This window comes from Galeopterus variegatus, unplaced genomic scaffold (genome assembly GCF_000696425.1).
Source record: "Galeopterus variegatus unplaced genomic scaffold, G_variegatus-3.0.2 Scaffold6033, whole genome shotgun sequence".
Lineage (NCBI taxonomy): Eukaryota > Metazoa > Chordata > Mammalia > Dermoptera > Cynocephalidae > Galeopterus > Galeopterus variegatus.
Window position 1 is genome coordinate 26,887 of NW_007732144.1, and position 12,446 is coordinate 39,332.

At 38.8% G+C, this 12,446-nt stretch overlaps 1 protein-coding gene across 1 annotated transcript; it reads right to left on the reverse strand.

Moving 5' to 3' along the window:
* Positions 1–1,921: 1,921 nt before the first annotated feature.
* GZMK (granzyme K (granzyme 3; tryptase II)) lies at positions 1,922–11,114 on the reverse strand. The gene is made up of 5 exons (XM_008590353.1): positions 11,056–11,114; positions 10,637–10,789; positions 5,082–5,232; positions 4,023–4,292; positions 1,922–2,083 (listed from the first exon to the last, which is right to left on the reverse strand). The coding sequence occupies exons 1-5, from the start codon at positions 11,112–11,114 to the stop codon at positions 1,922–1,924; spliced, it is 795 nt and encodes a 264-aa protein (XP_008588575.1).
* Between the last annotated feature and the right edge of the window lie 1,332 nt (positions 11,115–12,446).

A 12,446-nucleotide genomic window follows, 5' to 3' on the forward strand; every position in this document is an offset into this window, starting at 1 on the left:
GGACCGGGGACCGGCAACGGGACCGCAACCCTTGGGGCTGCCCCCGCGCCCCGCCCAGCCAGCAAGCGGGAACTGGTTTGCATGTGGGATCCGAACCCTCGGGCGGGAGCGCCGCCGCGCTTCCCAAGCGGTGCACTATCCAGTGCGCCGCTGGGCCGGCCCACAAGATGGAATATTTAAAGAAACTTCTTTTATTATTTTATTCTCAAAGCAGTTCTATAATTCTAGTTAAGTTGCTTTTTAAACACAGTGCAGAGTAGTTAGTACTGCTAACAACCACGACAGAAAATAAACAAACAAACAAAAACACCTATTTCCATATGTATGCAAGAGAAATTGATGATGTCACTTGGAAACAAGGACTATATATCCTGTAAAGCCCAGATTAAATATAGAAACTGAGATTAATCTTTTGGTTTCTGGTTGTTGAAGGAGGAAAGTCTCTCCACCTGCCACCATACTCCTCCTCCCAAATTAGAAATTTACTACTAAATGGACAACCACAGTCCGAGATAGCTGAGATCCTCCAGTAATTTTACTGAATCGCACTTTGGTCTTAAGTCATCCATTCACTCTGAAGGATTTGTAAAAAACAACCCCTTGACACTCATTTTGTCTTTATCATAAGATGTTAAGGATGTTCATTATCAGGGGCTTCCAGATTTGCCCATTTATCAGAATCAACTGAATTGCTTTTAAGCAATCCAGATTTTCAGGCCTACCTCAACCCTATTCAATCTGAATTACTGGGCAAGAGGTCAAGGCAGTCTATGTTACAGATAATCTCTGGTGATTCTGATGCAGTTGGTAGGGATATGGGAAACATGGCACAGTGTCCTTCCTAAGATGGATCCTAAGAGGATCATGGAAGAAATTGTCTCTAGTCTCAGTTCTAGAACCAGTGGTTCTGCTTCTGGGCAAACAATTTATTTTTATTTCCTGGATACTGTAATTCATAAACTGATTGTGTTGATCTTTTTGCATTGGTCGAAGCACAGAGCCAAATGTGAAACCTTTTAGCGGTTGTATAGAAAGAAAGTTATGGCACTGTGAGTGCCATATAGACACTCCTGCCTTTATCTTTCTTACTTTTATTTCCCCTTTGCCCCAATAACTTCACCAATTTTCAATTCTGTATTTTGTTTTATTTCAGGTGTTTTCGTACATTGCTTTAAATTCTTTCTGGAACAAAATATGACAAATAAATAATAAATACTATCCAATATTTGTATAAATCTTGATGATTCTTTCTCAAGTTGGAGTGTTTGTATTTACTATTTATTTAAAAAAAAAAAAACTTCGGCTAGCCAAACTCTTAGAAGCTTAGAGTAGAATGGTGGTTGCCAAGGGCTGGGGGGTGAGGAAAATGAGAAGTTGCTATTCAACTAGTATAAAGTTTCAGTTACACAAGATGAGTAAATTCTAGAGATCTGCTGTACATGATTATGCCTATAGTTAACAGTACTGTAGTGTACACTTAAAAATGTATTAAGATGGTAGATCTCATGTTAAATGTTCTTACAACAATTAAAAAACCCCAACAACTTAGGATGCTCCAGCAGAATCACAGCATAAACCTGGTCTAAGGTGGTACCATTACTGTGGCATTTAGTTACCTCATTGCCCTTTGGGGAGTGTGGGTGGAATGGGGGGCAGATATTATCTTATGTCTACAAAAGACAAACAGAGAATCTTTTAAATTTTATTTAGAATGAAATCAGCATGGTAGAAATACATCAGTGATACATGTGAAAAAGAACTTGATTCCTTAACAAAATGAGTCTCAAGGGTACAGAAATAGACCCTGATTATGTTCCGCTTTATGTACATTCAACTACATCTGAAGATAAAGTTGACCTGTAAGCATACTATGAAAAAAAGAAGCAAATTACTTACAGATTAAAAAAATATATTTGTAATCTTAATTTGCATGAGAGGGGGCAAGCTTGCTTCTGATCCAAGCCTGGAATTTCTTGGTTAATAGGATATAGATTCCAGGCTTCTTGGCAATACCACATTTATAACCTCCAGACACTATGGCATGGAAGACACCTTTACAGACCAAGGGGCCACCTGAGTCACCCTGTAAAAAAGAAAATGGGCAGATACTTAGTTAGAAGCTGTTGAGATTTTTCTACTACCAACTGTTGATTACTCAAGGGATTATTATCTGGGTCCTTGGTTTCTTTGTGTCCTGAAGAGTGCCTGACACAGCCTTTTACTCAGTACATGTTCTCTATGTCTCTGTCTCTCTCTAGGGCTCTGTTTCTGTCTGTCTGTCTGTTTCTCTTTCTCTCTCTCTCTCTGTTCATGTTTCTGTCTCTGTCTCTGTCCATGTTTATGTCTCTGTTATGTCTCCATCTGTGTCTATATATATACACATTCCTTTGGTAATCAGTGACTATTGAATTGTATTTTTTAAAGAATGAATGGATTGATATGATCCACTGAAATAGAAGAAAGTTTTTAAATTGTGAATTTCATTTTGGTGCTCATAGACCTGAAATCTATTTGCTATTGAGACTGGCAGAAAAGAGCAATGTATTGTGGTAAATGTCTTGATGGCAGGAACTATATCTTTTCTACTATTTTTTTTCCTTTTTTTTTTTTAACGTCCTTATGTGGTTGAACATAGTATTACGTATTTGTACCATACGTAGTAAATACTTGTTGAATAAAATAATTTTTGAGAACTCTAACAAAACATGTAACTCAATTCTGTGAAGAGAAGTAAAGGAGTTATAGAGGAGATGGCATGGCTTTTCAGATAAAGAGCTGGCTTTTAAATTTGGAGGACAGCCTTTGCCTCTGCTGCCTGTCACACTGCAAACTGCAGTGCCATGACAACTGATGTTTAGAAGGATGATGGTTTTGGGGTGTCACAGATACACAGGACCTTTAAAGTCATCAGGCCCCTCCTCCAAATAATGCTTAACATAGAAGGATGTGAATATGGTATTCTAATTTCTTTAAAGTTAGTAACCCATCGATGCTACATATTAGTCACCTAGAAACATGAACACATTTTTTTCTTTCACTATCTCAGTAAAAATAAAAAAAGATTTTGAAAAATATAATAACTGTTGTTCCTCTTTGTCAGTCAGTGCTATGTTCTGAATGTTTGAGTCCCCCCTCAATTCATATGTTGAAATCCTTACCCCCAAGGTGATGGTAGTAGGCGGTGGGGTCTTTGGGAGCTGATTTGGTCATGGAGGCACAGCCCTCATGAATGAGATTGGTGTCCTTATAAAAGAGGACTGAGAGAGCCATGACCCTTTCCACCATGTGAGGTTACAGTGAAAAAGAATCACAGCCATCTATGAACCAGAAAGCAGGCCCTCAACAGACACCAAATCTGCTGGTGCCTTGATCTTGGGCTTTTTAGTCTCCAGAACTGTGACAAGCAAATTTCTGCTATTTATCAGCTACCTGGTCTATGATATTTTGTTCTAACAGCCCAAACAGACTAAGACATTCAGTTAGTCAACATTATTTGAGAAACACATACTGTACATTTGAACTTTTTGCATTTGAGTCTTATAAGGCCTCCCTAGTGATTAATTTAAAAGGTAGTTCTTCTTTGCATGTGTTATTTTCTAATCACCACTAGTGACTTCAGGGTTGGTAGACTTTCTAGAGATGCTAACTCCTCTCTTAGGAAGTATGTAAAAACTGTCAGATATACTCTATTATCTTGATTAACAAACATTTAATGAGTACTTATTAAGCAATGGGAAGTTCTTATGACCCATTCACATTGGTAGATGAAAAAGAATAGGAAATGTTGTGTGGGAACAGAGAGGAAGTTTTTAGAATTGTGGTTTTGTGTTCTCCATACCTCTCCTCAATGTTCATGAGCAAATGGAGTTTTGACTGATAGGAAATGTTGTGTGGGAACAGAGAGGAAGTTTTTAGAATTGTGGTTTTGTGTTCTCCATGCCTCTCCTCAATGTTCATGAGCAAATGGAGTTTTGACTGCAGTGTAGTGCTCTGAGGTGCCTGTTTGGATGAGAGACTCTTACCTGGCAAGAATCCTTCTTTCCTCTGGCGTCTCCTGCACATGCCATGTCTTTGGTTATAACAGGGTTGTGGTTGTAATAACTTTGGCTGTTGCAAAGTTTTCGACTTATGACAGTGACAGTGACTTCTCGCAAGGTATCAGAGGGGCTAAAAAACTCTGGGTTGGTGGATCCCCAGCCAGTAACCTGGCATTTGGCTCCGGCTCTGATATAGTGTTTGGTTCTTAGGTGGAGCAGCTGGACATGCTTGTTGAGTTTTGCAGCCATGTGAAGCTGACATATTGAAAAAAAAGAAGAAATTATCATTCTTTCCCAGAAGTATTCTGCTATTAGCCTGTGCATTGTATGTGTGTATGTGTGGTCCCTTTGTCTTAGGAGGGTGTCCCTTTTCTTGAAACTACTTTGGTGGTAGCCTGCAGCTGCATTTGTGGTTGTTGCTTTTCTGATCATGCTCTCCATTCCCTGTGGAGCTTACTGATGCTTGGGGAGGGAGCTAATACAGAGTAGGAATTTTGCCTAGTCTTGAGCAAACTGGCCTTTGCCCTGCCTTGAAATTTTTTTTTGGTGGAATAACATCCATAGGTCATGACTTTGAGGGCTGGGCTGTTTCCTGCTGGATAGGACACTTGAGTATGGTCTAGACTAAGTTTGGACTAGACTAAGTATGGTCTAGACTAAGATGTAATTCACTTTTGAGTCCCTGAAGTCACTTGGTTGGCTCTGTTGTATAAATGACTGTTGTATTTTTCACTTGCTAATGAGAAAAGCTTTGGGGAAAAAAGCTTTCGGTGTGAATCCTTGGGACTTTTGGGATATTCCCCTCCTACATATGTGAGAATCAGAGTTTCTGCTTTTCCTTGTATAAACATAGCCTTGATACATTAGTGATAAAATTTTGTTTCTTTCAAGGCATTATACGGAGTAACATGGGCCCTTATAGAATGTGTTGTTACCTGAAACTGGGGAGGGTGCTAACAAAATGCTATTGTGTGGATCATTTAATTAACTGGGCCATGCCATATAAGAATGTTGGAGAAATGGAAGGAAGGAAATGTTACCTACCTTAACCAGCATGATATCATTTGATTTAGGATCTGATATAAATCTTGAGAATGGTATGAATTTCTTAATCTCAAACATTTGTTTGGAGGCCTCATGCTTTGAGAGAGAGTGTGCTCCTAAAACCACTGTGAGAGACTCGCCTTTGGTGAACCTAAAAAAGCAAAGAGAATGGAAATAACGAAATGATTTCCAAATCCCCTTGCAGGGAGTGGAGCTGGTGAAGAGGGTCACATATACACAGAAACAAGGCAAACTCCAGGGTAACCTGCTTAGGGTTGGGTAGAGTGACAGAGGTCTCAGTGGATCCCAGCATGAATGGATGATATCAAATGACTTGCCCTCAACCCCAGCCCAGCCCAGTTGCCTGGCATTGCAAAAGAATGTCAGAACTTGTATCCAACTGTGGGAAAAAAGTGGTGAAATCCTAACTGACGTGGATCAAGTCTACAACAAATTTGTGTTCATTTATGTAAAAATAAAGAAAACTACATTTTTTGAGTTTGTGATTTGAGATTTATACCAACTACCCTTTTTTTTTAATGATGGTAAAATATACATAACAAAATTTACCATTTTAACCATTTTTAAATGTACAGTTTGGTGGCAGTAGGTACACTTACATTGTTGCTCATCCATCAGTTTCATCCATCTCCAGAACTTTTTAGTCTTCCCAACGTTAAGATTTTTAATAACTAAGGTGAAGACCCAACTCCGCACTTGCTTGTCTCTATGTCTAGACCTCATCTCAGGGCAACGTGGGGAAATACGGCCCATTACTTGGTGGTCAAATATGCTCGTATGTCCTGTCCCCTCAATTAGAAAGATGTTTTGGACAAGAAAGGAAAACTTTCTTTGAGGTGAAAAAACATTGCTAATTTGAAATGAAGATACTTTAAGGTTAGTAGCCATTGATAATTTATTGTGGAGATTTACACGGTACAGATTGGTGAATCAGGTGAAGAAACACAGTTTCCTTAATTTGAAATGAAGATACTTTAAGGTTAGTAGCCATTGATAATTTATTGTGGAGATTTACATGGTACAGATTGGTGAATCAGGTGAAGAAACACAGTTTCCTTTTTTTTTTTTTTTTAATCCCTGGTTGTACACAGTTCTAGTGCCACCATTCTAATAGTGCCACAATTGACCTGATTTACTGTATGTTGTATAAAATTACATTTATAGCCCGTGATGGGAATAGAAATAATTGTTTGGAGATCTTGACAACACCTTGGAGCCATCTGTATACTACCGATATATCCCATTTAGCATGTGTCTTTATGGAAGCCATCTCAAATCCTTTATAAGAATAAGGAAAGTTATAAAAATAATTATACTTATTTGTTTACATATAACTATTTCTTTGCTACTTGAAAAAGGAATTGAAGCAGATTACAGTAAAAAAAACCCACACCTACTCATACGTATAGATTAATGAAGTAATAAAAATTAAAAAGAGCACAGAAACCTACAGAAAAAGGAAGAAATGATTGTTTCAGGTTGGGAGAAGGGGCACATGACTGTGGTGGGGAAGGTTTGTGTATGGCAGAGTTGTGACTGCCTGGAATTACCACTTCATGGTTTTTGCCAAAATAATTTATTTTAGTTTATTTTTGGAATTCCAGCTCTATTTGTTGAAAAGTTTGCCTATTGCAAAATCAGGATGGGGGATGAAATTTCTCATAGGATGTGGATTGGATTTCCTAGGATTGATTCGAATTCAAATTTAATATACCTACTAAACCCAAAGCTTTGGAGGGCAAGTATGACTTAAAATGCCCAGGATTAATACGCTAACAGAAGAGTGGCTACGTGCATAGTAACTCACATAAGGAAGGCTATGAGGTACAAATGTGGGGAGTGGAAAGTGGATTCTGATTAAGAAAGGGGTGCTGAGAAAATTTCTGGTTTTCTTTCATCTTTTACTAATTTCGTTGCCTAGTGATTGTCTTTGAAATGTTTTGGTTGTTTTTGTTTTCAAGCAGACCATTATGCTTTCTGAACTTTTAATTTCTAGATACCCTTCACCTGTAATCTGTACTAAGGTCAATTTTTCTGCCCATGAGATGACTGGAATTACCTGAGTTCTAGGATCCCACCTCCTTAGATAAACCTACATCTGAATTCGTACACAGATATAATACTACTAGTGTCTTTCATTTGCACTACGTACTGTTTCTCCAAGTGTGGCCTTCAGATCGGCTTCACAATCACCTGGAGGTGTTTGTTTAAAATGTAGCTTCCTGAGTCTCACTCTCTACTTACCTGGAACAGAATTCCATACAGATCAGAACTACAGTATTGCTTACAATTAGTGTTTTCATTGTCTGCCTAAGACGTCTGTGAACATTGTCTTGATTGGGACTAATAATCTTTCTCAGTGTTGCTAAAGCCGATGGGTTGTGTATTCCTCACTAGTAAAAGTAAAAGGGTGTTCTGTGACTGGTCCAAGGTGACTCACTCATAAGTAAGAGAATCAGAACCCAAATCCAGATTTTGTGACTCCAATCCAGTTCTCTTTCCTCAACTCCTCCTTGTTTTCTCTGCCAGCCTGCCTTGGCACTGAGCAGTGGTTCTCCTTGAGGTCTGCAGCAAAGGCAGGGGTCCTATTTCTTGGAGGTCTTTCTCTTGCCTAAGAGAGAGAGAAGGACCTGGCTGTCAGAGAGGGAGGTTGTCCCAATCCTATCCCATCAACATAATTGGATCACCAGATTAGTTCTTCAGTGGTTACCATGGAAAGCACAGATAATAACATGACAATACTTGGTAACATCTATTAAGTTCTTGTGTTCTGTGCTAAGCATTTTTCACATTTTCCCTCATTTAAAACTCCCAACAGCCTTGTGAGTAGGTACTATTCTGATCCCCATTTCATAGATGAGGAAATTGAGGTTCAGGTAAATTAACAAACTTGACAACATCCCACAGATATGAAGTGGAGGCTCTAGGATGCAAACCCAGGCAGGATTACCACTCATTTGGTTTGAATCCAGAGCCTGAACACTTAACTGTCTTACTCAGGGAGACTTGAGTGTTTTTTGGAGTGAGGTCGTGTGGAGGGGCTGTAGAAGGTTCTGTCTAGAAACAAACTTGCGAGGCAGGTGAAAGGAGGAGGCACTGGAGGAGCCTTCGGAGGACTGTGGACGGCAGTTGGCAAGAGTTTCGGTTCTGGTAAATTAAATGCTGAAAATAAGATTATAGTTGTGCAGGGAGCTCTTTACCAGTTTCTCTTTATATTTGACATAGCAATTAACAAAGGGGCCAAGACACTAGGGGAGGAACCGTGTGGATGGGTGGTGAGAAGGACCCCCTGCACCCCCCCTCCCTTTGGCTCACGTCACCATTTTGCTGAGAGAGAGGCCTGGGGTTACTAAACTATTCCCGCAGGATACTTGAGAGTACATTTGTGGGAAGCCACCATTGAGCTATTTCAGACATATTTTGGATTTCAGAAAGCTTAATATTTTTCCAAGCACCGATCTGCCTACATTTTTACACCCAAGTGTCCTGTAGAGGAAATTCAATCCGCATATTTTGGAGTTCTTTATACTCCAGCCATTTAAAATGATATGTAGCAATAGTTTTTTTTTATTTTTTTAAAAAAACTCCAACCTCCCTTCAGTCTTTTTTAATAATCTCTTTTGCCCAATTTGAGAATCCACTTTTCCTAAGTCCACTTGACAAAATTTAAAATTTGACTAAATAATATTATTTACCTTCCTATAGCATGGTATGGTTTGTGAAGGACTTCTTTGTGCACTGTGTTTTAGGCTTAGCAAAAGGAAAAATCCTTCAATTCATTTCCTTCTTTCCATCCAGCATTTGTTGAGCATTTATAAGTCAAGCTTTGTGTCTGGGGAGGTTACAGCCCATATGAATGTGTAGTATGAGCATAGAGCATTTATAAGTCAAGCTTTGTGTCTGGGGAGGTTACAGCCCATATGAATGTGTAGTATGGAGTATTTGAAGATGTGCATATTTTGAAGATGTGCATATTTTGCATTGAATGAACATGTATTGACAGTCACCCTCTGCCTCACTGTTCCTGAAGCACCAAGTGCCCTGGAGAAAAGCACAGAGTGATGAGGACAGGCAGGTGATTTCTATGATGGCAAGAACTCCATTTAATGAAGTAACCATATTAAATTGGAAATCAATGGCTTGCCATTTAGAAATAAAACAGAAGTTCCTCCCTGTTTACAGGCTTCAAAACTTCCAATTTTTGTTCAAACAGTTACATTAAAAGAGGGCAATCAAACAAACCCCCAAAGCATGGAGAAGCAAGCCAGTCTAATTGTCTTGTTCATATAAAGCTGATGCCTAGAAAGCAACCCATTATGATTAGGATAGTTTCTTATTGTGTTTTTGGCAGCTGGCCAGTCTGGGGATCTTGACCTTGGTGTTATAACACTGCACTCTAACCAACTGAGCAACTGGCCAGCTCCCTAAGACAGATTCTTAAGTGCTGTGATGTTTGTAAGGAAAGGAGATGGCTCCATCTCAGCTTATTCAGGCAAGAAACACAAGGAGACAAACATACAGATAAAAAAACCCCAAAAAACCCAAGCAAACAAACAAAACAACAACTACCAAATTAGTTTTCCACTGCTTTTCCTTTGGTGATGGTTGCAGCATCCCAAGATGGGTTTTGCACCCATTAGCTGAAGTAAGAGAATCCTAGGCTGAAAGGGACTTTGTGAGGTTGCACATGTCTTCAGAAAACCTTTCATTCTGAGTATCACAGAAAAATAACTCTCTCCCTCTCTCCCTCTCTCTTTTCACAAATCATCTATAGCTTTTTCACTCTACCTGGGAAAGTTGTTGCCCCTTACAGCTGTGATTCCCAAACTCTGGTGAGGATTTAAAGTGAGGGGTTTAGAAATCTACTAGCAAAGCAGACTTCTCATACAGCAACATCATCATCATCACAGCTGCAACTTCTTTGTAATTACTAAATGTGCCAGCTCTACCTGGGAAAGTTGTTGCCCCTTACAGCTGTGATTCCCAAACTCTGGTGAGGATTTAATGTGAGGGGTTTAGAAATCTACTAGCAAAGCAGACTTCTCATACAGCAACATCATCATCATCACAGCTGCAACTTCTTTGTAATTACTAAATGTGCCAGGCGTGCTAAAATACTTAAATAGATACTATTTAATTCTCAAAACCCCATAAAGCAGGTACTGTTATTAGTACTACCCATCCCTAAAATGAAGAGGCTGAGGAGCACAGAGCAAGCTCAGGTTGTCTGATTTCCTGACCTAATGAGGTCAGGAATACTGCTGCTTCAGTTATTACTGTCGCTGTGCTCCCTGGCATTTTATGGAGGACTTGAATTTGTCTAATGGCTTCTCTGGGAAAAGAAACCCAGCTCTCCCCCAAATGGAAAATGCCACGCAGAAAACTTGGAGGTGCAGGAGGGGAAATAAACCCCGCCAGCTGGTCAGTGATCACAGAAGCTAGCAGTAGATCAAACTCTCGCCCAGGAGAGGTGAGCTTCTCTTCTAGCAAACTTGAAGGAAAAACATGTACGTGGAACAGTGTAGGGGACTCACCGAGAGTGGCAGTGGGCTGCTGTCAGCACCCACTGTGGATCGATCAGAACTCCTCCACAAACGTGACTGCCGCCACACTGGATAGAAGCCATAAATGGCCTGGAATGAGGTGACACTTCTCTCCCTCCAATAATTTCCATATTGAAACCTACAAAAGTAAACCAAAAGATTTCACATAAAAGATCCAAGGAGACTCTTTCATGTAATTCTTCTGACAGTCACTGTATTATTTTCAAAGATCAAAAAACAACCCTACCTAATAGTTATTATAATTTTACTAATAAACAATTGTAAAATACATTACAATTTAGATGAATAGAAATGGTTGCGAAGATCATTTTCATCTATAATGTAAAAATATAATCACTAGAAATTCATTTAAGGTTTACATTTGGGAGTGTAAGAGATACTTAACTTCTTGAGTCATATAAGACCCAGCTATTAGGAAAAATAGAGAAAAATAATAAAACCTAGTCATTCTAATGACTTAGATGTAAGAAGTCCAGGTGAAATACTCTGATCCTATTGATGAAGGAAGAAGATTCTGAAGACTTAGTTTTGTTCTTGCAAGTTTAAACTTCCTCACCACAAGTAATCTGGAGGTAAGATTTTTCACACCTAAGTTTAAATGTGTATATCAGTTTAGAGGGTTTCAAGTCTATGTTTTTAGCAGTTTTTCAAAAAAAAACTGTGTGCAATAAAGAACTCACTTCTGGAGATAACCATCTGCAGTATCTGTATAAGAGAACTCATGTTATAAATGGCAAAAGAATAAAAAATATGTAAGCCATAAGAGCTTAATGAAGTTGCATACAGAGTTCAAAGATGTTCGTTGCTCTAAAGCAATATTATCTATTTTTTCCTGGCATAAAATGATGCCTATTATATTTCATTCTTCTCTATTTTTCATTTGGACATAGATTTATGATGAAGAGACACATGGAACCTTGCACAGATCATGGTTGCTTGACAGTGTTGTTTAGCTAAAACCTGAATCTACTTTATTAAAAAAAAATGAAGATAGAATGCATATACTTTGAAAAAAGAAAGTAATATCTGTTTATTCAATACAAATTTTGGCCAGTATTTCCAGAAAGTGATTGGGGCTCTGGTACCCGGTTTATCTATTTGTATTCATTTTATAACATTTGCACTGTTGGTCATTACCCAGTGCAAACAGAATCTTGTAGAATCTTAAGTCTCATGCCTTTTGTAGTGAAGGAGAAAGGACTTTTTAGAAGTCCTGGCAATACAGTGTCATCTGTTCCTGGAGAGAATGATGAAATGCAGTCCTTGATTTTAAAATATATTGTTATTAAGGCCCTAGATAAACACATGGTCATTTTCAATTAAAAATAAGTAAAAGAGAGACTCTGAATCAAAAATATGTTGCCAGTGTTCCCCTTTAATAATGTTATGAAATCTCCCAAAAATGTAACTAAAATTTATCCAAATTTGATCATATTTAGAGGAAATGGCATGACTAGGGATGAGTTTGCTGCAAAACATATGGGTTTCTCTGGATGACATTAAGGTAAAGCTTTCTGCATATTAAACAGACTGAACAAAACCCACACGGAACAGTGACTTCCTGCCAGAGAGAGTAGAGGTGAGACAAGGAGGAGCCAGATTAAGAAAAGCCACAGACTTAATAAACCTAACTTGTTAGTTCCACCCAGATGTCCCTGTGAGTTTTCAGGTCTTCTCTGTCACTGTCGATGTGCCTTGGATGGGTGCCTCGGGTACCACTTTTCTAAGTTGTAAGGGGGACATGATGATGCCGCTTTCCTACTAAACCCCAGTGATGTTT